This window comes from Zalophus californianus, chromosome 2, assembly GCF_009762305.2.
Source record: "Zalophus californianus isolate mZalCal1 chromosome 2, mZalCal1.pri.v2, whole genome shotgun sequence".
Classification (NCBI taxonomy): domain Eukaryota; kingdom Metazoa; phylum Chordata; class Mammalia; order Carnivora; family Otariidae; genus Zalophus; species Zalophus californianus.
Window position 1 is genome coordinate 175600 of NC_045596.1, and position 27937 is coordinate 203536.

The window sequence follows — 27937 nt, forward strand, 5'->3', positions numbered from 1 at the left end:
CCACACCCTGAAGATGCTGACAGTGTGTGGGACGGGACAGGGGCCGGCATTAGACCTGGGGCTGCAGTAGCCTGACCAGGGGGCTCAGGGAGCCAGCCTGCTGCCCTGAGGATGGAGGGCCAGGCTGGTTGGGGAATGGTGCACAGACAGCTCAGAGGTAGGCGAGGCCAGGGGGCACGGAGCTAGCATGGACACGCCCTGATGTGGACAGACTCTGATCATGGGTGGAGCCCTGATGTGGATAGGGCTGATGGCGCTGGAGCATGGCAGGAGGGCACGGCTCATCAGGAATCTGGATCCTTTCAAGGGTTTCATGCGGGAAGGACATGTCTGATTTGCTTTTCTATGTGTTGCTCAGACTTGTCCACAAGATTGAATTAGTGGTGAGAGTGGACATAGGGAGCCCTGTCCTGGGTGCATCTGCCATCCAGATGGGAGCCATGGTGTGTCCAGGGGATGGCCGTGGGCACAGAAGGCTGACAGAGGGCATGGTGTTCAGGGCAGAAGGGGCAGGACTGGGGTGAGGGCGGTGCCGGGAGGGAGGAGAGGAAAGCATGACCCCCCACAGGGCAGCTGGTGCTTGGACATGGCAGGGCAGGCGGGGGGAGAGCAGGTTGACAGTTGCTTAAAAAGTTGTCAAGCAGCCACATGTGGTCTGCTGGTCAGCATTTACTCCAGAGCATATGTCCACACGAAGATGTGGCCATGAGTTCCTAACAGCCACACAGGAAACAGCCCAGATATCCATCGACTGGTGAGCAGGCCAAAAACATTGCAGTGGACGCTGCTCAGAACGAGAATGAGCTGTTGGTGCCCCAACATGAGTGAGCCTCAAAACAGGATGAGTGAGAGGGGCTGCAAACACAGCACCCAGAACACACCACCCCAGTGCAGTTACTGGGTGGATCGGGGGCACAGCACCCAGAACACGCCACCCCAGTGCGGCTACCGGGTGGATCGGGGGCACAGCACCCAGAACACGCCACCCCAGTGTGGTTACCGGGTGGATCGGGGGCACAGCACCCAGAACACGCCACTGCAGTGCAGTTACCGGGTGGATCGGGGGCACAGCACCCAGAACACGCCACCCCAGTGTGGCTACCGGGTGGATCGGGGGCACAGCACCCAGAACACGCCACCCCAGGGCAGTTACCGGGTGGATCGGGGGCACAGCACCCAGAACACGCCACCCCAGGGCAGTTACCGGGTGGATCGGGGGCACAGCACCCAGAACACGCCACCCCAGTGCAGTTACGGGTGGATTGGGGGCATAGCACCCAGAACACGCCACCCCAGGGCAGTTACCGGGTGGATCGGGGGTCTCTGGGGTGAGGGGCCGTATCTCCACTGTGGTGGTCCTTTCCCAGGCGAATGTCAAAACTGAGTTGTCTCTTTAAAATACGTGCAGTTTATGTTTTGACAAATACTTCTCAGTAAAGCTGTTTGATAAATGTTATGGGATATTATGATCAACTCTGTGCTGGTGATTTTGATGAAGATTTTCCTAGAAACATACCAATTAGCAAAACTCATTAAAAAGTAAGTGGAAAACTTGAAGGTTCTTGTAGGAATTGGTTAACGGGAAGAAGCACAACCCCTGGGTGTGGATTTGCGTGAGGAGGCGGGTGCAGGTTTTCCTGGGGGGGGTCCCCAGGCAGGCGGGCCTGAGGAGGGTCCAGGCTGGCCCTGGAATTGAGGGGAGGGAAGTTGGATCTGGCCCTGAGGAGGATGCTCCCAGGAGGGGCCCACTGGTGGTGGGGCTGCTCTCACGCACTACGTCTCTGGGTCAGGGTGCACAGCTGCAGCTGTGACCTGGGAGCCTGACGTGGGAAGACACCGGCGTAGTTTATGCGTTATAAAAGCCCTGTTGTATTGCATCATATGTAGTCTGAGGATGGCTTTCTAGTAAAAATGAGGATTTGTGTGTATGTTCAAAGTATCTGAGGATATACCCACGGAGGGAAACCCACCATTATCTTAAGGACAGCAGTTAGTTTGGGGTGACTAGGATTGTAGGGTTTTTTCCTTAGTGTTATTCTTTACCTTCCAAATCATGTTGAATAAAGGTGCATATTACTTCCACCCTGCAAAACAAACCTGGTGTGTTTACCTAAAGGACAGTCACTGTGATGGAGGTGCAACGCGGTGATGGAGGGGTGGGGAGTCATCCACTGAAGGGCACTCACGGGAGTCGGCGGGGGGGCGTGACCCAGAGGGTATGGTGCGCGGCGTGCGGCAGAGGGGCCAGAGGTACTGGTGCACAACTGTTGGTGGTGGAGGCCGCTTGGAGGGGTGGTCCACGGTGAGTGGACAGGGAGGCTGGGCCTCTTCACACAGGATGACTGCCTGTGGGGGCCTGGGGTGGGCCTGAAACTTGTGGTGGAGAGACACGCCACCCATGCCCTTCTGGAAGGCTCCGGCACCTGTGCAGAGTGCGTGGTAGAGCCAGCCTCCGTGAACCAAGGCAGGGAGCCACGTGGAAGAGATTCAGGAGTCAGATGTGGAGGGGTGACCAGGGGTCTGGGAGATGGGTTATCTTGGTAATGTCCTTGTCACTGGGATCTTGTTGAGAGCAGTCTGATGGAGCTGGGGGCCAGCAGACGCAAGGGAGAAGGTGTTCACCAGCGTGGTGGACCTGTAGCAGACCCTCGTTGGGATTTTAACTTGCATTTCCGGCTATGAAGCTGAATGTTTAAAAATATGCTTATTTGGATTTTCTCTTTTGTGAAGTGAAACTCCTCCATCCCAAAGCAGAGACTGACAGGACACAGGTGTGTGGGCGTGGTGGGTCCCGCTCAAGCTTAGTTTACAGAGCAGCCTTGTGGAGCCTTGTCTGGACTGTAGTCTCAGGTGTGGGGTGTTCTCTGCCACTGGCTGTTTCCACGCTTGGGTTCTTTGATTATCTGATGCACTTATTTTCAGCGAAGTTGATTTTAGTAGTCATTCCCTTTGTGGTTAGTGCTTTTTGATTGTTTTGTTACCTTTTCCTCACCTGTGATCAGGAAGATGTTCTCCCTAGTATCTTCCAAAGGTTTAAAATTGTATTTTCACATTTGGTCTTCATCCACCTGGAATTGATTATTTGGGGTTGAGGGTGGGGGAGACGCCTGGTATAAAATAGGAGTTTGTTTTTGTTTTTGTTTTTTTTTCTAATTTTGCCACTAGGAATGAGGTTTGTTGTAGTTTTTTAAAATTTTAAAATGCACTTTTAACAGAGGTACAGTTTACCCACGCTGAAGCTCACCGTAGCTTTCTGGTGTGGCGTCTGCGACACACCCCAGTCCTGACCCAGAGCCCTGCCATCTCCTCAGACCTCCAGCCACCAGTCCCTGCCGCTGGCTGGCCCACGGGCACCCAGATCTGCCTTTTCTAGAACGGTGTGTCTGGTGGGACATGCACTGCGAGGTCCTTGTGTCTGTCTGCTTTCCTGCAGTACAGAGTTCTGTCCTTTGTTCATTTTGGTTGCTGAGCAGTGCCTGCTGAGTGGATGGACCGCTTTCTGTTCCCCACCACCCGTTGACAGGCACTGTGGCTCTTTCCATTGTGGGACTATTGTGAAGAAAGCTGCCTTGAACATTCAGGCATAAACCTTTGAGTGCATATTTGTGTTTGTGTCTAGTGTGGGGAAAGGGCAGAGGCAGAGGGAGAGAGACTCTTAAGCAGGCTCCATGCCCAGCATTGTAGCCTGGCACGGGGCTCGATCTCACAACACTGAGATCGCGACCTGAGCCGATATCAAGAATCAGATGCTTAACTGACACAGCCACGCAGGCGCCCCTGTGTTTTTTGTTTTTTGTTTTTTTAAGATTTTATTTATTTATTTGACGGAGACACAGAGAGGGAACACAAGCAGGGGGAGTGGGAGAGGGAGAAGCAGGTTTCCTGTGAAGCAGGAAGCAGAATGCAGGGCTCGATCCCAGGACCCTGGGATCACGACCTGAGCCTAAGGCAGACGGTTAACGACTGAGCCACCCAGGCACCCCACCCCTGTGTTTCTTTTAAACAGAGAACTTTTATTAGCTTCTAAATTTGCTAAGAGTTTTTTAAATGGATAATGAATGGATAATGAATTTTATCAAATGATTTCTGTGCATCTTTGGGAAGATCTTCTCATTTTTCTTCTTTTGTCTTTTGTCAAATTACTTTATTCCCTCATAGTAAGCCCCCTTGTATAGTAGGGATAAAGCTAGTTTGTCAAGCATGACCCTGCTGCTCAGACACTCCTGGATCCAGGTGACTCCGTGTGCTTGCAATTTTGACAGTGATGGCCACCAGTGAGTTCAGTCTGTGATTTTCCTTCAGTTCTGATCTGATGTGTGTGTATGTTACCTCCATAAAATGAGTTGGAAAATGCAGTCTTTTTGATCGTCTGAGTCGATTTGTTTGAGGAGGTTTGTTTGGGTTCCTTGAACACTTTGTAGAACCGCCCTTGAGATGGTAGGCCTGGGGTGTTCCTGACGACTGAGTCCACTTCCTTAATAGTCACAGAACTTCTGGGTTTTTTCTGCTTGCCTCAATTGTGGTGAGTTATATTTCTGGGAATTTATCAATTTCATATAGATTTTCAACTTTGTCAGCATAAAGTTCTTCATCATTCATACCAATAGCATAACTCTATTACGGCTCGAATGTAACTTTCTCAGAGAGAGACTCCTTGGCCCCCTGCCCCCCCACCAGTGCCCTGACTCCCTTTCTCTGCTCCTGTTGATGGCATTTATCACCTTTTAACACACGAAGTCATTTACCCATGCATTGCATTTATTATTTATTGTCTGTCTTCCTCCAGTAGGATGTAGTCTCTAGGGAGCCTTTTTTGTGTGTCTTTTTTGTTCACTGAGGTCTAGTGTGTCTAGCCATAATAAAATTTAAATAAAATTCAGTGCACTGAAGGGTTCTTCATGCACACTAGGCAGATTTCAAGGGCTCACCAGTTACCTTTTTGGGGCCCCACCGTCCCAGAGCATTCTGGTCAGCCCGTGTCTAGAACCAGGTCCCGTGTTTCCTTGTCTTGGTTCTCAGTGCCTTTGACACACCTGGTAGTCTTCCTGTAACCAACCACCTAACTCTCTTCCTCCTTCCCTCCCTCCCTGTCTTCCTTTTTCTGTAGAAGTTAATTGAGCTTCAAAGATTAATTAATAATGCAGTGTGGAAAGCTTGAAGAGTAAAAATAACATAAACTGGATATAACATGAACATGATTTAAGTATTACTAGACCCACCGTTCCAAGACTGTATTTAACCACTACTGTTAAACCACCAGGGTCCTGGTGCTTTCTCAGGTGTGTCCCTGCTCCAGCCCTGCCTGTCCACCTTCCCACCTGGAGGGTGGGGAGACCTCGGGGCTTCCCACAGAGGAGGGAGAGTGTGGGCAGGCAGGAGGGAAAGGTCCATGGAGGTTCTGGAGGAGTCTCAGACTGAGCCCCCACATGGCACCGTGGCCACCGACCACACTGACCACCCCAGGGCCAGCAGGCTGGGGTGCAGACCCCCCCACCCCCCTGGAGCTTTGAGAGCAACCTGTTGGCTCCCTGTCACCCAGAATGGGAGCCCAGGTCTTCCTGGAGGCCTCACGCTCACCCTCTCCCCTCAGCTGTGTTCACCAGGCTCCAGTCAGTGAGGCCCCTCACACGGTCCTCCCTGGGCCCCGACCCTAGCCCTGTGCTGGTTGGTGTCTGTGCTCGTCTCCCCCAAGAACTCCGTGACCCCTCCCGTGGCCCGGAACCCAGCTTGGAGCCTGTGTGCTCACCTTACAGGATGTGAGGAGGGATGTGAGGGTGCAAAAAACACAGAAATCACCGCAATTAAATACTACTGTGCACTATTCCCTGTCCCTCCCCGAGGTCCCAGCCTCCCATCGGGTCGCCCCTGAGATCCGCCCCCTCCTCTGGAGCTGTGATGGAGCCCCCTACCCCCACACCTCCCATAGGGCCTCCCAGCCCAGCAGCCCCTGGGCCTTGGTGACACTGGCACTTGTGGGCAGGTGCGGTGTGCGGAGGGTACAGGACTGCCACTGAGATCTGTCCACGTCTCTGTGGTCGGTTCTGGTTCTTCACTAGTGTCATTAATCTTGTTTTCCTTTTGGTTGTTTTAAACAACTAAATGGGCAAAAACGAGGCTGCTGGTGTGGCGGGGGACATGGGCTCCGTGTGGACAGCATGTGTGGGTGATGCCCCTGTGTTGTGTGTCTCCACAGGCTTCAAAATGTAGCAGAGGGTTCCAGGCTGCCATGTACAGGTAAATGCGGTTTGAACTTTGATTTTTCTCTTCCCTCAGTGCATGTGAATTGCTTAAATTTACCTTGGATTATACTGTCGCCACAGAAGTCATTTCCTTGTAACTCCTTTAAAGCGTAATCTCTGACAGCTCTAGGGGAGATGAGGGTACAGCCACTTCCATGTCTCCAGATTTCCTCTTAACTAATACTTGTGGTTGACCGTGTTGTATTGTTTACTACGTGGGACTCACCTAAGAACTCTAGACAGCTTCATTACGGGACCGTGTGCATCCTACGTGAACGAGCTGACAGGAAATAACAGGGGCTGTTTCTGTGCCAGAAAATGGACAGAGATCAAGGGACAGCAGGGAGGCGCAGACGTGAAGACCCGCAGGGCAGAGTGAAGCCACAGGCGAGGACTTACAGCAGCAGAGCCGCAGCCTGAGCGCCCAATGCAAAGGCAGGAGGAGGGGACGGAAGACATCTAGAAGAGGTGAGGCGGTCTTGCCCGGCCTCCAGGCCGGCCTTTCGGCAGCCTGTGTTGTCGCGTGGGGAGGGATGGACAGCTGTGAAAAGCCCACTGTTCACGTTCACTGCTGACCGCTCCTGACGTCCATGGGGTCTGCCTCCCTCCCCGCTGCGAGAGGCTCTAAGACGCACCAGGCGAGGCATCTCGGGCTCTACTGGTAGGTGCGGCTCGTGCCCACCTGCTCTCCGGTGACCAGGGCTGCACAGGGGCCGCCGGGTGTGGGAGGCCCAGGGGCAGGATGTCTGTGTGGTGGTGACAGTGGACATTTCCCCTCTGAGTGCAACTCCTCATAGGCCTGAGGACAGGAGGGTGGCTGGCCTTGGGACCCAGCTTGGGCAGAGCCAGCAGTCTGGGCCAGGGGGACTCTCAGGGCCGCTCTTGTCTCCTAATGTGGGTGGTCAGCAGGTAGAGGGTCCCTGTTCCAGGGTGTCAGGGCCATCCCCCCAGCCGGGCGCTGCACTCAGGCGACCTGCCCCGTCCATCTTCCCTTGTGTCTTGCGACCTGCCTCCCTCGGGGTCACCTCCTTTGGGGTTTCCTGTAGGTGAGACTCGTGTGTGCTCTATTAGCAGGGGTCTCGAGAGGGGTGCTGTGCCCTTCGTGGCATAATTCCAGGAGGCACAGCTGTCTGTCACCCGTCTGGTGCCCACCTGGGTGTCACCTGGTCACTCAGTAAGTGATGTCTACACAGTGTTTCTACCTGGAGGCCCCGCTCTCACTCTGTGCCCGGGAAGTGTTTGGTTGGGGGGGTCTTTGAGACTTTTTGAATCTTCTCTTCCTCAACAAGGCTCCATTGGTGATTCCTGAGGAAACTGTCGCTGCGGTTTCTGTGGTGGCTGGTGACTCCTGCTTCCATGTGATTGGCTCACCTTCTTTTGGAAGGAAGCACACCCCTTACTTATTTGTCTGTCTGAGTGTGGACGCATGAACTTCTGTGGTATTCTGTTGATTGTGGTCTGATTCATTCTGTTCCTGATGATAGTCCCTCCTTAATCTTGAAGCTCCAGTCGTCCGCAATGTGGCCCGTGGAGCCCTTGGAGCTGGGGCCAGATCCTCTCTGCCCTACTTCTGTTACATCCCTAGCCCAGCCTTAGGGGAGCCATGTGCCTGCACCCATGAACCTCATGGCGGACAGTGGTGTGCCCACACTGGGACCTAGGCCGCCAAGGAGCCATTACTCCCAGGCCCTCCCAACGGACAGAGCTGGGAAGTAGGTGTGGGAGTCCACACTCACATGCACACACACGTCTCCATCTATTCACCCACCTGCTCGCTAAGCATGAGCTCGCACCAACCCTTGTCCCTCAAGGGGGCCAAAGGCCCCGTCTGTGCCAGTGTGACCTGGAACTTTGTTTTGGCTTCACGAATTGGTGTGTCGTCCTTGAGCTGGGGCCATGCTAATCTTCTCTGTATCGTTCTAATTTTAGTATAGTGCAGCCAAAGTGAGCCCTGTTTTGTCTTTAGTTTGGCAGCTCAGTTAATTAACTTGGTGATTGGGAAGATATTTTGTTGCTGAGCATATTACTGTGTGGTAGGAATATTTGCATGTCCTCATATCCTTAGCGGCTGGCATATAAACAGCTGCTCAATAGAAGGTGGAGGACGTGAGAACAGTACTAGTCAGTTGGGGCCAGCGTGGGGCCTCACATGAGGTTTCCATGTCAGCAGTCCCCTGTTTTCTGCTCTGCTTTGCTTGGGATGACTCCAGGGTTTCCCTTCTGTCCTTTTATGTCCTGCTCCACGAGGTGATGCTGGGTTCCCCGAAGGCCAGCCACCTGGCTGGGCCTCAGTGCACACACTTGCCAAGAACAGAATGCAAACCCACGTCGGCTCAGAGCGGGTCCATCTTCACCAGATGAGGCTGATTGGCCCACAGGAACCCCTCTGAGAATGTTCCCACCAAGCCCCGTTTCATCTTTACTAGATTCCTAGTAATGTCAGCGAACCCCGACCCACAGACACACCTGGCTGCAAGGGAGGTGGGAAGGGCCCTGTCCAGCGGGGACCGCAAGTCTGCTGCAGCCTGTCCGTGAGCGACGCTAGCCTGGCAGTCCTGCCGATGGCATTCACTCACTCTGATAGTTTGTTGATACTGACAATTCACCTCCAGATTGCTGCTCCCTCCAGGCCCTCTGCCTCCTCATCCAGCCACAAAGCCCCGGCCAGGCCCCCAGGCTGCACTGCACTGTGGCAGGTATAGCCAGCACTGCCCTCGGACCTCACATGGATGCAAGTGGGTCTCAAGTCCCCCAGGTGGTTTGCTTTCTTTCCCCTTTCTGAAACAGCATTAAGCAACGAGTACCCTTGCCCAGTGGCCTGGGAACCACACGCACTGTGCGGCCAGCCGCCCTCAGTGATGCCCTCGACTCTGACAGGCCTGTTTCTGGTCTTTGTGCAGAATTCTGTTAGGAATGCTTACTTTGGGAACATTCACTCTGTAAGTACTCATTGGAGCAGCATTTCGGGTTGGTTTCCTACTACTGCTGTAACAAAGGACCGGCAGCACAAATGTGTCATCTGACAGTTCCGAAGGTCAGAAGTCAAGGTGCCCCCAGGGCTGGCTCCTTCTGGCTTCAGGGGAGAATTGTTCTTTGTCTTTTCCAGCTTCTGGGGCACCCGCACCCTTGGCCCGTGGCCCACCTTCAAGCCAGCAGTGTCATGTCTCCTGGTCTCTCTGACTCTGACCCTCCCAACTCCCCTTTTAAGGGCCCTGTGATGACATGGGGTCTACGGGGTCCTCTGGGACCATCTCCCATGTGAAGTGATGGGGGTAGGATGTGGACATCCCCAAGAGCTGCTGTAACTCCTGGCACAGCTCAGGAGATGCAGTAACAAAGCCAACCTTCATAGAGCCTGTGGTCTAGGGAGAGACCAGTACAGTGGGGGCCGAGCAGGAAGGGGCGCACCCCCCACCCCCGTGACAGAGACAACATGTCAGCACTTCAGCGCATAAATGTTTGGACTTTGATGATGCCATGGTGTGTGCAACGCTGATGTCCTGTGGGATAGTGACGGGGATCGGCAGGTGGCCTTGGGAGCCTCCAGTTCTGGGACTGGGCTGTGCTGGGCCAGGAGGCTACTGAGGCCCAGGAAGGGTGAGGTCCTGTGGGGCTGGTTGGATTTCCCCGGGACAGGGCAGAGAGAAGGGGAGGAGGGTCTGGCGCCCCTGCTGGCGAAATGAAATTGCTTTCTTAGGCAGTCCTCAGTGGCAGTTTTCTGTGATTTGCCATTTTTAACAATTGCAGCAAACATCTTTTGAACTTGTCCTGTTATTAAGATAAATCTCTAGAAATGGAACAGCTCCTATTCTATTTGGGTACATCTGGCTGGCAGCCCCTTTGTCCGCTTCCCTGGGACTTGTCAGGACTGAACGTCGACTGGAATATCTGAAATACTGCCTTCTGATGTTGGAATGACATGTGGTGTGACCTGCATGTGTGGATGTATCTGTGGGCTGAGCACCTTTGCATGTGCTTATCAGCTGTTCGTTTGTGTCCACACTGAGGCCTCATCGAGGGACTTTGCTTCTCGTTCAGGTTGGGCCAGCGTTGCCCTCACTAGCGTCCCTCAGGGTCATTTGTCCCCTAGCTTTACAGAGGAGCCAGAAGCTCTGGCAGTGACCCCACAGCCTCCTGTCCCAGACCCAGCACAGCCTGCCTGCTCCCGCAGCCTCTCTTCCTGCAGCTACACGGATCTCATGACTCACCCACCCACCTCACCAGCTGGCCTCAGCTCAATCCTGAGCAGGAGAGGGTCAGGGGGGCCCAGAGGGGGCAGTGTCATGGGTGGTTAAGGGGAAGCGGTAGTGCATTTGCGGAGTGCCGCCCGTCGGGTATTTGGCAGGACAGTCAGGGTCCTCTGTGAGAAGACCTGCAGCACTCCGTTCTACAGATGGAAGTCGGGCCCCAGAGTCTTCGCAGCTTGGACCTGGCCCTGGTGGGTAGCTGAGCCCTTCTAGGAGGATGTGCTGTGGCTTGATTTATGTTGAGGCTGGACCTTTGATGGGACACATGGGAGTATTTCCAGGGCGCCTGGGTGGTGCAGTCAGTTGGGCGTCCGACTCTTGGTTTCGGCTCAGGTCGTGATCTCAGGGTCGTGAGATCAAGCCCTGCCTCGGGTTCCTTGCTCAGCAGGGAGTCTGCCGAAGATTTTCTCTCTCTCTCTGCCCCTCCCCTGTTCGTGCTATCCCTCTCCCTCTCTTTCTCCCTCTCTCTCTAAAAATAAATCTTAAAAAAAAAGAAAGAAAGAAAGAAACACATGGGAGTATTTCAGATATTACTTAATAAGTGGTTTTTTCTTGCAGAAGCCAAAGATGTTGACCAGAAAGATTAAACTCTGGGACATAAACGCCCACATCACCTGCCGCCTATGCAGCGGATATCTCATCGACGCGACCACGGTGACCGAGTGTCTGCACACGTGTATGTGGGGAATATTCTAGAACATGGTGTTTGACAGCCGTGGGAGAGATGTGACTGAGTGTCTGCATATGTGTATGGCAGAATGTCCTAGAACGTGGCCTTTGACAGCTTTGAGCCTTGTGGTTTCTTGATCCTTGGGCTTTCTTTTTTCTTTTATTTCTTTCTTTTTTTTTTTTCTCACCAAAAGCTTTTAGCTCGAGCACAAAGCAAGACACAGAAGCAGGACTAAAGAAGATCTTAAATCAGAAAAAGTATTTCAAATTAAAAATATTATGGGTAATATGAGTAGCGATATCATTTAAGAAAGCTAAATATAGGAAAAATTTAGTTATTTCTATGTAACCGCAAAACCCGTATAACTGCATTATGACAAAATATTCATTTGTAGTGGGCAGAAATGCTTATTTTTAAAATTTCCAAATGAATTCCTTAAACTTTTTAAACAGGGAAATGTGGTTTGGCTCCTCAAGGCTAATGAGCCTGTGTTTTGATGTTTAGAAGACTCTTAGCTTGTGCTGAACTTGGGGTGATTTAAGCCCCATCTTGATTGAACAGTTAGCAGGTGCCGTTCACCCGAAGCTAGCCGCTGGGACGGTGGCTGAGGATGCCAGGCAGGAGCCCTCTGTGGGGACAGGGTCTTTGCAATAAAACCAATGCCTGGAATGCAGATGACTTTTGATCCTGTATTTTCTGCCTTAGAAAATAAAATATTTGCCAATTTTGATGGAACTTTTATTTTAAAGGTAATCATAGCTTTAAATTGTTATTATCATTGAATTTTCTCGAATTCTGTTATACACAGAAAATCTTGTGATTTTTTTTTTTTTTAGACAAAGATGAAAATTGTAACTGTTAGCCCCTGTGGTGAGAATATTCGGACGAGACCCTGAAGTGCATTCTAGTGAAGTCTCAGCTCTTGACCTCTGGGCACCTTGTCCTCACTTAGGTTCCTCGTCCCTCTTAACCCTAACCCTCAGACCTGCTGAGTGAGGCGCCTAATTGAGCACTTGAGACTTCTCCATTGTTGGTGAGACCTGAGAGGCAGGTGTCCCATCGAAGCAGCCATGTGCGAGGTGGTCTGCACTGTGGCTGGAGTGCACGCCGAGCCCGAGGAGGTGTCGGCATCTGCATTCTGGTTTCACTTTCTGACATGCATGTGCTTTTGCAAACAGTCTGTCGGAGTTGCCTGGTCAAGTATTTGGAAGAGAATAACACCTGCCCCACGTGTAGGATTGTGATCCACCAGAGTCACCCGCTACAGTACATTGGGTAAGTGCCTCCAGGCTCCCCGGTCACAGCTTCCGGCATCGTTCCATGTCAGGGACCCGCCCTGCTCTGCGCACCTGGCCTCCCTGCCGGCCAAGTCAGACCAGTGAGCACCGGGGCCGTTCCCACAAGTTTCCAGGAGTATTTGCTCAAATTGAATAATTTGAGGAACCTCAGGACCAATGTGGATTTCACTGGTTTTACACTAAACGGCCTGACATTTACTCTGAAGCAGGTATCAGCCCTGGGTCCACCTTTCTGTTGTGGGACGAGTGGTCCTAGGCCCCTTGCATGTGGCCTGCATCTTGTTCCTTGCAGCTGGTGGCCCTGCTGGCGTCAGGGGGTTGGCTTGTGGCTTTTATGCAGAGTTTTAAATGGCTTCCAGATTTGGGGGCTGTTCTAAAGGAAGCGAAGCGCTCCCTACACCACTGCAGGGCCCCCAGGCAGTGGCTCAGGCCTTAGGAGGTAGGATGATGCCGTGAGGTGCTGGCTGCAGGCAGGTGCTGAGCATGAGCTCCTAAGGTCTGGTAGATCTGTGAGGCAGCTCTGTCCTTCCAGACTTCATCCCTTTAAGCCAAGGACTTTGGCCATGGGAGCAGCAGAAGTAGGTCTGAAAATCTGTTCTGAACCACTCCTAAGGGTGTGAAGTATCTAGTGGGCACAGAAGAGTTTAAAAACATGTCTGCGCAGCGAGAAACCACTCCCAGATCAAGAGGTCGATATTGCCAGGCCCAGAAGCCCCTGCCCAACAGCCCACCGTCCCCAGACAACATAGCTTAGTCTCCTTTGTCCAGCTCACTACAAATGGGTCCAGCAGTGTGTTTGTGTGCCTTTCCCTTGACCCAACCTGTTAGTGTGGGGTTCTGTGGCTGGGGGACATTGGGATGTCCATGGTGGGCACTCAGTGCTGCTCTGGGCATTGCATGCAGGTGTCTCTCTGCCATCCCTCAGAGCAGAGTGTTGGGATGTAGAGCTCTTGTGCCTTACTGTGCTCTCCTGGGCTGTTGTGCAGTGCACGACCTTACCAATGTGTCCTGTGGGTGCCCGTGGACTGCATTCTTGCCACGTGGTGGCTCTTAGGGTATCTTGTGCTCTTGCCCTGATTATCAGTGAGCCCCGGCCTCTTCCCAAATGTTACCTGGCCATTTGGACTTCTGGGAGGTGTCTGTTCACATCTCATGTCGTTTTCTATTGGGTTCTTTGTTTTATTTGTTCTGCTTTTAAGAAATGCTTTATATATTCTGGGTGCTAATTGTTGGCAGTGTGTATTCACGTGTTTCCTGTCTTGGGGGTGTAGTTTTGTAGAGCAGGGGGGCTTTCCTGATGTGAACTATAGAAGGCAGGAGGTGGTGGGGCTTCATGCTGGTGGGAAGCTGTGGAGACTCTGGCCCTCCCTCTCAGAGTGCCATGGCCCCTCTCCTGTGCTCTGGGTTAGGCAGGGCTTTCTGGAGAGCTGAGACTCTAGCAATCTGGGACCCTGGTGTTCCAAACATAGCCTAACCTGCTAACACACAGAAGGGGGCCAGTAGAGCGGAGCTAGCCAGGTGCATTGGCCAGGCCCTGCCTCTTCTCTGTGCATTGACCATGTGGTGACCTGGGAGGGAGGCCAGGGAGGTCAAGGTGCAGAGCAAGGGGAAGATGGTCAGCCCTGAGGCCTGCTGTGGGCTCTGGGCTCCAGGGTGGCTCTTCCCTGCTAATCCTGTCCCTTACTTCTTGCCCTCTGTACTCTGCCTGGAACTACAGTGTTTTACCCGTCTTGATGCCAGCTCTGCAGTTGGCTCAGAGCCTTGTTCCTGACACAGCTTCGCCCTCCACACTTGGCCCAGCCTTCTGCTCTGATTCTGCTACACCCTGATTGCGCGGATGCCCCAAAGGAAGGGCCTTCAGCTCTGGGCTGGGGCAGAGTGGGGAGAGGGCACTTAGGATGGTGCAGCAGGGCCTGGTGGCCCCATGCAGGGCCCCCAGGCAGTGGCTCAGGCCTTAGGAGGTAGGATGATGCCGTGAGGTGCTGGCTGCAGGCAGGTGCTGAGCGTGAGCTCCTAAGGTCTGGTGGATCTGTGAGGCAGCTCTGTCCTTCCAGACTTCATCCCTTTAAGCCAAGGACTTTGGCCATGTGGGCCAGGTCAAGAGAAGAGCTAAGAGAGGGTATGTAGCCTACAGCATGGAGTGTAACCATGAACACTGCAAAGAAATGGCCTTTGTATCAAGGGGCTGCCACACCAAGAGCCTGGATGTGCCAACACCAGGAAAAATGCCCTGTGCTGTTCTGTCCTGCCTCCCGGAACCTTCCCCAAGGAGAGTCCCCCAAGCCCTCCACTCAGCCCTGTGGGTCCTTGGCCAGGCAGGCAGGGCTTAGCATGGTCATGCAGAGGACCCAGGGTTGAGCTCTGTGGCGGGATTCGGTCCGGCCTGCTTTCCTTGTGGATCAGGTGAGCTTTCACGAAGCCGGTGGGGGTAGAGTCGGAGATGGGGGTCGCACATGCTGCAGGCCACCTGAGATTCATAATGCTTATCCATGTGCGTGTGTCCATCAGCCATACACACACGTAATGTGAGCATGGGGACGTGAAGTGTATTTCCTAGCGTGGATCATCATGGTCAGAAGGGTTGAGAAACCCTGCTTCGTGCTGCCACACCACAGGCTTGAGTCGTCAGCCCAATGTCTGGTAGAACTTCAAAGTTCTTGGAAATGGTGAGCGGTGGTCTCTGCAGGACCTGGTCCCCCACCGTTTGTGGCAGAACTGTGAGCCTGGTGAGTGGCTGCTGTGTGCCCAGTCCTGGACTAGCTCTCACGGCTAAATGTCTGTAAGTCTTATGGAGCATAATTGTTTGTTAGTTACAAGTTACCTATCTGGGTTTCTTAAGGTTTTCATTTTAATGGATGATGTTTGAAAATTAACATTGATTTGAAAACAGTTACTTAAATGTATTAATAATTTGTGTTTAAAAATAGCAAACTGGAATAAGAACTGTATTTCAAATACTATGCTGATGTAACCTTTTCAGAAAACCTTCGTAGGTGGGTCATAAAGACCACCAGCGGGCCTGACCTTAGGGCCTTTCCTCTACATTTTTCAGAACGTTAAAGAAAAGCTTCCTGTCTGGTGGGGACCCCAGGAAGCAGCAGTGGAAGAGGTGGGGGGGGGCGGTGGTGTGCGGTCGGACGGGCCGCTCCAGGCCACGGCTCTGTGTTGGCACTGTGCGCAGCAGGCAGAGGGCACTCATCACCTAGAGGATCTTTGTGCCAGCACTACTTGAAATGTTCTTAAGCTTCCAGAACATGAATTAAATGTTGCATTAATTCAGGTCATATGTAACGTTTGCTAGCACAAACATTTTTTTAAACTCAAACTAGAAGCAGAATTCAACCAAGATTTCAAATTTGTGATTGTGGAGTTTGCTATTGTTAATGGAAAATGTGCCCGGGTTTTTGGCTAACCTTACCTGTTGTATTCTTTTTGCCAGTCATGACAGAACCATGCAGGACATTGTTTACAAACTGGTTCCAGGCCTTCAGGAAGGTGAGTGTCAGCATGTCTCTCTTAGACCGCGGAGTCTGCAGCACGGCCCCTGGGGGAGCTTTCCTCATGGGGTCCTGGCCCTGGAGGGAGGCCCCCTCTTTGGCAACAGCACCACCTGTCTTGTCGTGTGCTGAACTCACGAGTACCGTGGTGCCGGCTTCGTCCACTGTCTGCCTCGCCGCTCCTGCGTTCAGAAGGAACGTGCTGAGTGTGCAGCCTTGTGGGGGCAGCGTCCCTGATGATACCTGCGCAGACGCGCAGCCAGTAGCCAGGGTGTCGATAAAGTTTAACTGTATTTAAAGTCAAATCTCATTGAGAATTGGAAAGAAATATTATGTAGTATAAATATCCTGAAAGTGGAAATGGCCGTTCTTTTTAAAACTTTTCTCCAGTTCTGAACACAGAGACCGTTGCTGTCCCTCTTTGTGGGGGGGTGATAGGGGAGATGGGGAGGGACATTGGTCTCAGGGTCTGGGGGTGAGATGACATGGCAGTGCCTGCTGATAAAACTCAGGTGCACTTTCTTTCAAAGATAAAATATGTTAGGAATTCCTTTGGGCTGTGTTTTCTCATTGTAATGTTTCAGAAGAGGGTTATAATTTAAAATACAGCTTTTACTATGTTAGATCAGAAGATACTCATCTGGCTTTTCCTACATAACTTAATAACGTTGTTCTTCTTTTCTTCACCATTCACAAGTTCATTTATATAAGAAGAATTTAAGTTTCCTGACTAAAATGTAGATGGAGACAATCATCTTTTTATAGCCAAAAGTTTTTTAGTCCTAAGGCAAAGAATACATCAAAATAAAATGCCAGTACCTTTAAAAATTATTGTAGAGTATTTTAAACACAAAAGCAGGCAGAACCACATACAGAATCCTATGTGTTTATTACCCAGAGTCCACAGTTTTCCAGCTCACAGTGAATCCTGTTTCATCCACTGCCCCCGCCCATCTTCCTGTCCCAGAAGATAAGGTTCTTCTTAACACACGTAACCACAGCACCTTTATAAATCTAAGAAAATAATAGTAATCCCTTGGTGTCAAATAACCAGTCAGTGCCAACATTTCTAACTGCCTCGAGAACACGTTTTTCAAGTTTGTTTCAGTTTGTTTCAATCCGGATCCAGGTCAGGTCAGGCCCAGGGCTGACTGCTTGGCCCCCTCCCGGCCTCTCCTGTCTCCCAAGTCTGGACTTGCTGAGGGCACCCCGGTCCTGTGAACTGATGGCATCTGCAGGCCTGAGTGGATTCTGGCTCGTGTTTCTGGCAAGCCCACCCTGGTGGTTATTGCCTCTGAGCAGGTGCAGCCAGCCTGTCCGTCGGGTTGCCCTGGCCGCCCTACACCAGCAGAGCATCTGTCTGTGATTCATTACAAGCAGTAAAACCTGCCTCTTCCGGGGCCCAGCCCGGCACGTGTACTGGGCAGACTGCGTCCGCAGAGCCACACATCACTGCTGGGTTCCTGAGGCCCATTTCACATCGATAGGCACAACTGTGCTCATGTCTCCTTTGTACACGGCGTGCCGGGTTGGCTTTCTGGCCCCTCCAGCCACCGTGAGGTGGATGGAAACACGTGCAGGTGTTCACAACATGTGGGGGTCCTTATCCTTTCTGAAGCTCAGGCGCTCCCATTGGTGGTCCCTGACACCACCCTGGGAGTCTGGAATGGCCCTGCTTTCCGGACAGGTGGGTTCTGGGCTCCTCTTGTTGACTTCCTGCCCCAAGCAGCACCGGCCCTCTCCCCACAGAGTCCGGGTGCCATCCGTGGGCGGGACGCCCTGTGACATGGTTGTAATGGAAGGACATGGTGCAAGTACAATGACCCTGCTGACTGAGCAAGTTGCTCTGTGGGGGGTGTGCCCCCGTTTCCCCTTCGGGCCAGGGTTTCTTTTCTCACAGACCAGACGCTCAGCTTCTCTGTTTCTCAGACTCTCGGCCACGTGTTGCTTATCACAAGAACATCACAGCTTTGAAACCCTTCACAGCACAATGGCTTTGGCGCAGGTAGTCTGCAGTTCATCGTTGTGTTGGTTGCGCCCACAGTTGCAAACCTGATTTCTCAGGTGGAGGCCCCGTTCTGGCAAGCCAGCTTCACCTGGTGTGGGGCAGCACACCGGCTGCACCTGCTGCCGTCCGGGCCCTCTGAGCTGCGCCTTCTCCGGCTCCACTCCCGCCGCTGTCCTCATGCCAGCCGCTTCTCTCTTCCCTGTAGGTGAGGCCTTCTTGGTGGAGGGTTCGTTTTTCAGTTGTCTGTTGTTTCCTTTTTAAATAATTTTTTAAAAATCTGCCTTTGTGGAGGCCACATTTTATAAAATTTGTCAAACGGCCTTCAGCTTGGTTCTCCCGCCAGTGTGGCACAGAGATGCTCGCCAGCACGTCGAGCTCTGCCTGTCTTGGTGATGGTGCGTGGGTCGTTCTGCCTCCTGGACTCCTTCCTGATGGATACTTAGGACGTTCCCATCTTTGGCTTTAGCCAAAGGGGAGGGGGTGCGCTGAACACCCTTTTGCATACTTTTGTGGGTGTGGGTGAATATATTTGGCTTTATTCTGGAAGTAGAATCTCTAGGCCAAGGGTTCTGCATTTTTATTTCTTTCTCTTGCCTCTCCGCACTGGCTGGAGTGGGAGTCGGCAAACTGCAGGCCAGATCTGGCTTGCTGCCTATCTTTACAGGGTTCATGAGCCAAGAATGCTTTTTATACTTTTAAATGGTTAGGAAAAAGTCAAAAGAATAATACTTGTGATGTGAAGGTTACGTTAATTGAAATTCCATCATCCATAAGTAGTGTCACTGGGATACAGCATGCTTACTCTTTCCTGCCTTCACTTGTCTTCACGTCACAACACCGAGCAGGGATAGGCGGCAGACTGGATGGGGCGCTCTCGCCGTCCCGCACCACGCAGATCTCAGAAACGCAGTTGCAGCTCAGCAGCTGTTCGAGAGCTGTGTATGCCCTGGTGAGACTCTGTTGTCAGTGCATACGCGTCATGTCAAAACAAGTAAGGAAAGTATGGACTCCAGATGTTGCCCTTTGAAGCCACAGTGAAATGTGCATGGTTTTGTTTCGGAGCTGTCCTCGTGAGTGCTCTCATCACCAGACTGAATGCACAGGCCTCCCAATGCACAGGAAAGCAACCTTTGGGAAGAACTGAAAGTCCAAAATGGAATATCTCATCACAGCAGGATTTCTTCACAGAAATAAAAGATGAAGATAAGGCTGCAGTCAAAGTGGGTTTCTGATTGGCTCATGTGTTAGCAAACAAGGAAAGCTGTCTACTGATGGTAAGTTAAATCTTGCTTCACCGCAGCAGGGGAGGTATTGCACCCAGAGAACGAGCTTCTCTCAGGGAGGGAGCTTCTGCAAGCAACATCAGGGGTCACTGAGAAAGCGAGGCAGGCGGTTTTGAGTGGTTTTCCTTGGCTTTGGTGTCTCCAGTCTGCTCAGCTGTTCGTTTGGTGAGCTTGGAGTGACTAAAGAAGAAATCTCTCCGAGCAGCCCAGAACAACTGCAGGCGGGAATATCTTCAAGGGGTTGAGAAACTTCTAATTCAGTACAACTGAGGTGGAATCTGCCAAGAGGTGTTACAACCAGTGGTGGTAAGAATGCGTGTGGATGAGGAAGATGCTCAGTTGGACGAACGAACCATGCCTGTGAAAGTGGAAGGTGTCTGGAGGACGTCGTATTCATCAGCAGGCATGCTGTTGAGGTGAATCTTTCCTGTGTCATTGAGCCAGCGGAGTCCGCAGTAGACTTCATCCGCTCTTTCATATGTTGCCGTCCCTGGGCGTCAGAGTTTCTGTCCAAGGTGGGGGGTGCTGAGCATCCTGACTTGCCCTCCCACACAACCCTTAATGGCTCAGTAGTGGTGCAGTGTGTGTGTGCAGTTTGGAGCTAAGGGCAGAGGAAATGTTCAGAATGGAACGAAGCACCTTTAACATTGAATGACTTCAGAAGTTACCTTTTGCCAAAGACTTGATAGTGTTTGGTAATGAAGTCAGGCAGCGCGACTTAGATGCAGACTCCACAACAGAGACTCCTGCTGGGGTCACGCTGCTCTACAGATGTCAGGCCGTCAGAAGTGAAAGGAGGAGGGAAGTCTCTGAGCCCGTGCAGATTGCAGCAGGCTTGTTTTCTGGGCTCCAGCTACAGGCCCAGGACCTCGACCTCATTCCATATTTCAGAGTCCACTAACTGCGCTGCTGTGGAGCTTCAGTCCACCCTTCAGTGGGGAACCACTAACCCTCAGTGTGATGGCGTCACAGGGGCCAACACCAGGAGGAGAGGCTCACAGAGTTCTGTGAGCACCTCCTCGCTGACGCATGAGCCACATAAAGTCCTGTGCTTGTGGCCTGATGTCAGCATTTCTGTGTAAAAAGACATGTTCAGAAATGAAAATGTGTAAAATCTCGGTAGAGACAAACATGTGTGATCAGTTTTGATGATAAGGAGCACTAACTTTTAACCCCACTCAAATATCATCTCCCCCAAAAGAGTCCATTTTTCTTGTTAGTAGCCTATAGTACAAAAAATCGTACTCAATTATTATTACTGTTATTTTGAAATTTCATGACTTCTGGTTTCCGGTTCCTCATATAAGGAGCTTGGAAGTTGCCACTCTCTCCTAACAAATAAGAAGCTGAACAGACTGAGAAATCAGCCGTTTTTCTTAGATCGTAAGAGGGGTGGGCATAGGGCAAACTGCTGCCCCAAGATTGGAGAGACTGGTATGGGGGCCCCGTCTCCCCAGGGCAGAGACTCCGGAGCAGAAACCTCCCTGGGAACTGGCACAGGGCCGAAAACCTCTACTGTGCTTGAGGAATTGCTGGAGGCTCCCTGTGGACAATTCAGAGAGAAAAACCTGCAGGGAGATCCAGTATCGTGAGCTTCACCCCCAGGAGCTCGGCCACGGTCTCTCAGTGCTTCCAGCTGGGGAAGAACAGGAGCCATTCTGAAATACTTCCAACAAGGCCTGTCCCCCGGGGAAACTAGCTGAGCAAGGGGAGCCGGTCAGCTCCAGCCACCCCTTCCCACGGAGCACTGATGAAGTTCAGTGTGGAGGCCTAAGCTCCCTGATCCCGAGACCTAATCAGAGGAGCACAGAGCCCGTCGTCCCCTTACCCACCTCTCACCACATCACCAAAGGCCTGGTTACAGTAATTCCTCGTCCCTGGCACATCACAGCTGATTCACAAGAAAAAAACTACAAGGCTTGCTAAGAGACAGAAACAGAGTTTCAAGAGAACAAGCATCCGAACCAGACACGGCAGGGATGTTGGAATCGTCGGACTGGAATTTAAAACAGTGAATATGCTAAGGGCTCTCTAATGGACAACATGGACCAGAACAGGTGAGTAGTGTAAGCAGAAGGACAGATACCCTAAGAAAGAAGCAGAAAGAAATGTTGGAGATAAAACCAGAGTAGCAGAAATGAAGAAAGCCTCAGGTAGGTTGATTAGTAACAGGACTTGTGTGGGAAAGAACCTTGAGGTTGGGGATCTATCAACAGAAGCTCCCAAGTCTGAAAATAAAAGAGGGTATACACTAAAAATCAGAGTCTCCAAGGATGTGGGACAGCCGCAAAGGTGTACGGTACACGTAACAGGAACACGGGACGCAGAAGAGAGAGAGAGAACAGAAATAATGTGAGCCGCTAATGATTGAGAATTTCCCCAAACTAATGTCAGACACCAAACCCCGGACCCAGGATGCTCAGAGAACACCAGGCAGGATCAGTGCCAGGAACACGAGACCTAGGAGCAAAGGTAAGAATTCACCTGGCTTGTCCTCCAAAACCACGCCAGCAAAGAGACCGGAGAGTGCAGTGTTTAGTGTTGAGAGAAGAAACCACCGACCCAGAGTTGTGTGTCCTGCAGAAGGGGAGGAGAAGTAGAGACCTCCTCGGCAAAACAGAGGTCGAGGGAACTTGTTGTCAGTAGACCTGCTTTTTTGCAAGACCGTACAAGAAGTTCTTCAGAGAGAAGGAGGTGCTATAGGTCAGAAACTTGGACCCACACGAAGGAATGAAGAGCATCAGAGAAGGAATAGTGAAGGTAAAGTGAAAACTTTGGTTTTTCTTCATCTGACAGACGACAGTTTATTCAAAATAATAAGAGCAAGAATGCACTCTATTTCAATAAAACACTTGCCTTCGCCCCTGTCCCAAACCTGCCTACGTCATATCTCAGTTTTGCTGCTTAGCTCACACAGCCCCAGTGTCTGCTCTGTTTGCTGACGGGATGCTTGCCAGCCCAGAGGCTGGCGCTCTGAATGGTTTATTGGGTCTAAGTGGTGCCCATGGATGTTCTCGTCTCGTGCCTGATCCCGGAGGCGGGGGTGGGGTGGGAAGGGGAAGCAGTCTTTCACCCGAGTGTGACGTCGGCTGTGGGACCCCGTACGTGCCTGCATCATTGAGGAGCTGAGAGCGCCAGGGAGGACACTGGCTCATGCCCAATGTAGCATATTGCATTTCTCACTCCCCTGGACTCTCGTAGCATCCTAGTTACGCCAGGATTATAACTTGTAATTTTTACAAAAAATGAGATCGTGCTACACAATCTGCCTTTTTCACGACATATTGTGGTGCTTGCTCCACATCAAAAATATGACCTTGGGACACCTGGGGGCCTCATTCGGTTGCGTGTCAGACTCTTGATTTCGGCTCAGGTCATGATCTCGGGGTTGTGGGATCGAGCCCTGCGTCAGGCTCCACGCTCAGTGGGGAGTCTGCTGCAGATTCTTTCCCTTTCCCTCTCTCTGCCCCTCCCCGCACTCACGCGTGCACTCTCTCTCTCTCTCTCTCTCTCTGAAATAAATATATCTTTAAAAAATATGTGACCTGTATCTTTTTTTTTTTTTTAAGTAAGCTCCACACCCAGCATGGAGTCCAGTGTGGGGTTTGAACTCACAACAAGACCTGAGCTGAGATCAAGAGTCGGACACTTAACCGACTGAGCCACCCAGGCGCCCCTGATCTGTATCATGTTTAATGGCTTCACGGTATCCCAGGGTAGCAAGTAAATTAGATTTATCTCACATGTTGACTCTGTCAGTAGTGGATGGTATCTTAGATGCAGTGTTGAGAAGGATTCTGAGGCTGTCTTGGCTTCGCCCTCTGGCTGGCCCGGCCCCCTGTATCTAAGCTGTTTCTAGCCCTCCAGTTTTGTGAATAAGGCTCCGGCGACTGTGTGCACCCCTCTGTCCTTATGCACTAGTGTGGTTATTGCTTTAGGGTAGATCACCAGCAGAATTTGGGGGGCCAGCAGTTAAGTGTTTAAATAGTTTTAAATAGCAAATTACCTTGCTGAAAATTTACCACAAGTATCATTTGTATGCTGGTATCTTCCTGACATGGAGTATTGTTATTTTCAATCTTCTTTTCCTTCTGATAGGCGAAAAATTTTTATTGAGAATTAAACAAGGTATTTGAAGCTGCCTCATTTCCACATTAGGTGAGCATTCTTTCGCACTGACCGGCAGGACTGCACTGTCCTTGGAGAACCTGGTGGGAATGGTCTTTCACCATCAAGCAGTGCATTTCACACCTTTATTCTGAGCTAGCTTTTATATGGTTATTGGATTTCTTTCCAAGCTGATCCCAAATTTCCCAGACCAGTCTTCTGGTTTGGCACTTGGCCGTATTTGGTCCCAGCAGGGCTGTCCCTTCCGTTCTGAGGGGCGACCACTTTCTGCCTGAGCCTGTTGCCCCTGCGTCCACGCACTCCTGCGGGATTGCACCTGTGAAGCGTCGGTGTAGGTCCAGGATGTGACCGAGACGTATTCCTGGCCCTGGAGCTCGGATGCACGGGGGAAGACAAATGTGCAGGGAAAAAGTGCAACAAAGTGTTACGGAGTCAGGTATGCATAAGTATGTTTCATAGTGTGATCTGTAGGTTATTAGCTTGAGCAACTTGGGTTTAAATTTTCTTTGCTACCTGCCGTGTGGCCCTGAGCAATGACTAGTAGCTTCATTGTCGGGCCTACGCTCCAGAGTAGTGGTCAGTAGCTGCCTTGTCAGAAGCGGGGTTTCAGACTGCCACTCCTGCCGTCTCACAGCCCGGCCCCCACTCTGCAGGCAGCCAGCAGTGACAGGCCTGCTGACCGCGCGGAACAAGCTGACTGACCTCGCTTCTGAGGAGGAGACCAGAGGGCAGTGTGGTGGCCTGGCCTCTCTTCCCCCGAGGGAACCTGCCTGGGGCGGAGGGGCCGCGCCGCTGCCTCCCCAGGATTCAGCCAGCTGTGATGGCTTGCCACAGACACCAGGGGGCACTCTTTACCCGCCGCCGGGCACCCCTGGGTGGTCATGGTAGCTGTGAAAGGTCCCGGTGCATCAGCAGTATCATTTGTATGCTGGTATCTTCCTGACATGGAGTATTGTTATTTTCGATCTTCTTTGATGCTCTGAGGCTCTGAGGGTGGCAGCCGTCGGAACCCCCGGTCCAGATCTGTTGTTTTCTTCACATGACATTTGTGAACAGAATTTTCACGTGATCCACTGCCTTCTTAAGATTAAGAATGTATATTCATTTTTAATAGCGGAAATGAGAAAACAGAGGGAATTCTACCACAAGTTAGGCATGGAAGTGCCTGGAGATATCAAGGGGGAGACCTGTTCTGCAAAACAGCACCTAGATCCCCATCGGAACGGTGAGTGGGCTCTGTGGTGAGCCCCTTTCTCGGGACGCCCTGTGCCGCCTCCACAGTCTGTAGTACAGTCTGGGATCGGACGTTCTCCATCACGTCTGGGGCAGAGCTGAGAAACGGGCCAGAGACAGAGGGGGCCCCAAAAGTACCTGGAGGCGGGGTGCAGTGCGGGTGGGCCTCCTGAGGCTTCCCTTCAGTTTTGTCTGCCCTGCTCCAGTATAAAATTAGTTTGTACATATTACAACAAGTTACTCAAATATTTGATGCCATGGTGTTTTTCTAGTGACCACAGGGAGAGGTTTCTAGGCCACCCTGTGTATTTCTAACAATGTTAGAGGAAAGGAGAGGTCCTGTCTGGCCCCTAGGAAGGGCAGGATCTGCGTGCTACACCCCTGCGGAGGCAGAGGGAGGCATTTGGGGGCTGCTTGGGAAGCCAGGGATCTTGTCTGTTGAAACACTCACTTACAACGGGGTCTTCATTTTAAAGGTAGCGTTGGAGCGATAAAGACTGTAGGAGCCCTGCAATGCCTAGTGGGTAGTTGCTATGTTAAGCGTTGGGGTGCTGGGTGCGGGGGCGGCTCCTCTGCCCCTCTCCCCATCCCCGTCAGCCTCTGCCGGCTGTGCCCCCGTGCACACACTCACAGGCCCAGGAGCAGCTGCAGTCACTTGGAGGAGCACAGTGTCTTAACAGGTGCTCTGTGGACCAGCTCTCCCGGACTTCGCGTCCTTTTGAAGGTGCAGCTGTCTTACGTGAATGAATTTTTATAGCATTTTGAGCATGCTGTACAGTTAAAAAAACTAACGGTTTAACATTCTGGATTTCGTAATACGGTATCTTCTGATTTTGCTCAAAGGTGAAGCCAAAGCAGATGACAGTTCGCACAAAGAAGCGGCAGACGAGAAGCCGGAGGAGGACAACGACTACCACAGGAGTGACGAGCAGGTAGACGCCGCTCCCGTGCGGCCGCGCTGCGCCCTACAGGCCCGGGCTCTCCCCTCGGGCCTCCCTCCACTTAAAGCGGAAAGGCCGAGCAGCCGAGGAAGTAGACACGTTAAAGCGTCAGCGCGCCTCTGTAGTTTTTCCTTCTTTACCTTTTCTTTTCAGTTGCCAAAGTAACACGTGCTCACTATAAAACATTTTAAATATAAAAAGGTGGAAGTCCACCCTCTGCACACCGCTCCCCGGGTGGGACAGTTCAGTGCCAGGCGTGACTCTGTGCACGGGCACATACTAGTGCCAGGCGTGACTCTGTGCACGGGCACATACTAGTGCCAGGCATGACTCTGTGCACGGGCACATGCTACAGCAAAGAAGGTCAGCCCAGGCATGTATTAAAAGGACGAGAAACAAGGTAACACTGAGGAATCTGTGTATGTACGCCACGTCAGAAAGGGGAAGTAAACAATCACAGAGATGCTGTAAAAGCATTTGATCCAATCCCATACCCCGGTCTACCGAGCTTTCCCATAGAGTACCCTAACTGGAAAGCTCTCGCAGTCACCACACCAAAATTAGAATCATCATCTCAGTAATAAGAGAGACAAGAAAGTGCACATCATCAGCTGTTACTCAGCATGGTTCTGAAGAGTCTGGGCACACACTGAGGACACAGACCGAGAAGAGATGTGTGTGTGTGTGTGTGTGTGTGTGTGTGTGTGTGTGTGTGTGTGAGAGAGAGAGACAGAGCAGAACACAGTCCCTCTCGTGTCACACCGTTATCTGGCGTAACCTAAGACCGTCAACGGGGACACTGGTGGAACTTGTCGCTCATTAGGGAATAAGGTTAGTAATCTCAGGCATGGGGGGGGCCTTATTCACATGACTAATAAAAACTTAGAAATATTCTAACAAGAATTGTGTGAGGCTAAATGAAGCCACTGAAACCTTATGGAAGAACATAGGAGAAAAACCCGAATAATCAGGTTTTAAGTTATTTTTAAAAAGATTTATTTAGGGGCACTGGGTGGCTCAGTCAGTAAAGCGTCTGCCTTCGGCTCAGGTCATGGTCCCAGGGTCCTGGGATCGAGCCCCGCATCGGGCTCCCTGCTCCGCCGGAAGCCTGCTTCTCCCTCTCCCGCTCCCCCTGCTTGTGTTCCCTCTCTCGCTGTCTCTCTGTCAAATAAATAAATAAAAGATTTATTTATTTATTTGAGAGAGAGCGTGCATGCAGGGGTAGAGGGAGAGCCAGAGGGACAGAGAGAATCTCAAGTGGACTCTGGTATCTCACAACCCACGAGATCAGGACCTGAGCCGAAACCGAGAGTCGGACGCCCAACCAACTGAGCCGCCAGGTGCCCCAATAATTATTTAGATTTAACAAAAGGTAGTATGAGTTTCTGTGGGCTTTTTGCTCATACTGCTGGGTTTATCCCATCTTCCCCTTTTGTGGAGTCTGTGTTTCCTCTGGGGGGGCGGGCATCCCTCTTCATTTCTTTCCAGAGAGGGTGTGTGCATCACGGACTTTGAGTCCCTCCATGTTTCCCGTGCGTGTCTGCATGATAATGTGGCTGGGTATCGAATTCTAAATTCGGAATAACTTTGAAGACAAACCCTTCCCTCTCCTGTCACTCAGATGACCAGACTGAATTGTGCCCTTTTCACACCAAGCATCAGCAGAAGAAAAAGAAAAACAGCTAAGAGAAGTATGAGCCCCCAAATCCCAGTCTGCCAGCAGGCCAGAGTCCTCGGGCCCAGACACTGATGCTCAATGCTTGTCAGGGTTTACTGCGCGGCTGGGCTGCAGCCCTAGGTGTTTGTTCAGCAGAGAATTAGAGTATCTGGCGCTATTCTGAATTTATTCTTCATGGAGCACTGTGACGTTTCGGTCAGCTGGAAGTGTTGCTCAGACACCCTGATGGCTCAGCACCCTGCCCTCCCGCTGCTCCCACTGCCCTGGTCCCTGGTCCCACCCTTGTCCAGAGCAGGTTTCTCTCTGCCCATGGGGCATGAGCGTGCCCACCCTGGACTGCTGCCAGGTGGGCCTGGAGTAAAGAGCAGATTCTGGAGCACTGCTGAGTCACTAAAGCAAACATAAGAAAATTAGCATATACACTTACTTTTAAGAACAATTTGACCCTCCTATAAGGCCCACATTCTGCCTGCTTTTGAGCAAATGGGCTGTCCAGTGTTCCCAGAGGTGCCCTTGACCTGTGGGGGTCCCTGCACAAACAGCCACAGGAGGGCTTAGTGAGAGCTTTGAACTGTCGGGCAGCATGGCCACATCCCCACTCACTGCTCACTTGGGAAGCACGTGCTGAGCCCAGCATAGCTGGGCGTGGTGTCCAGGCCCCAGAGAGGAGGAGCCAGGCCCAGTCTGTAGATGCCTGCCCTCCCAGGTGTGTGGG

General features: G+C 51.7%; 1 protein-coding gene and 1 non-coding gene across 6 annotated transcripts in view; one reads left to right on the forward strand and one right to left on the reverse strand.

The window, feature by feature from the left end:
• PCGF3 (polycomb group ring finger 3) overlaps positions 1-27937 on the forward strand; it is a 52680-nt gene that overhangs the window by 10652 nt on the left and 14091 nt on the right. For 2 of the 5 annotated variants that reach the window (XM_027598121.2, XM_027598122.2), the window contains exons 2-8: positions 6194-6234; positions 6555-6707; positions 11045-11162; positions 12335-12431; positions 15894-15949; positions 24485-24595; positions 25447-25535. In XM_027598121.2, coding sequence (XP_027453922.1) covers positions 11054-11162; positions 12335-12431; positions 15894-15949; positions 24485-24595; positions 25447-25535 — 462 coding nt within the window. In that variant the 5' untranslated portion in view covers positions 6194-6234; positions 6555-6707; positions 11045-11053. Of the gene's footprint in view, positions 1-6193; positions 6235-6554; positions 6708-7310; positions 7414-11044; positions 11163-12334; positions 12432-15893; positions 15950-24484; positions 24596-25446; positions 25536-27937 lie in introns of all 5 variants that reach the window. The other 3 variants (XM_027598123.2, XM_027598124.2, XM_027598125.2) reach the window with 3 other exon arrangements.
• On the reverse strand, positions 8086-8188 carry LOC113926069. The gene has a single exon (XR_003521153.1). It is a non-coding gene; the product is annotated as a U6 spliceosomal RNA (small nuclear RNA).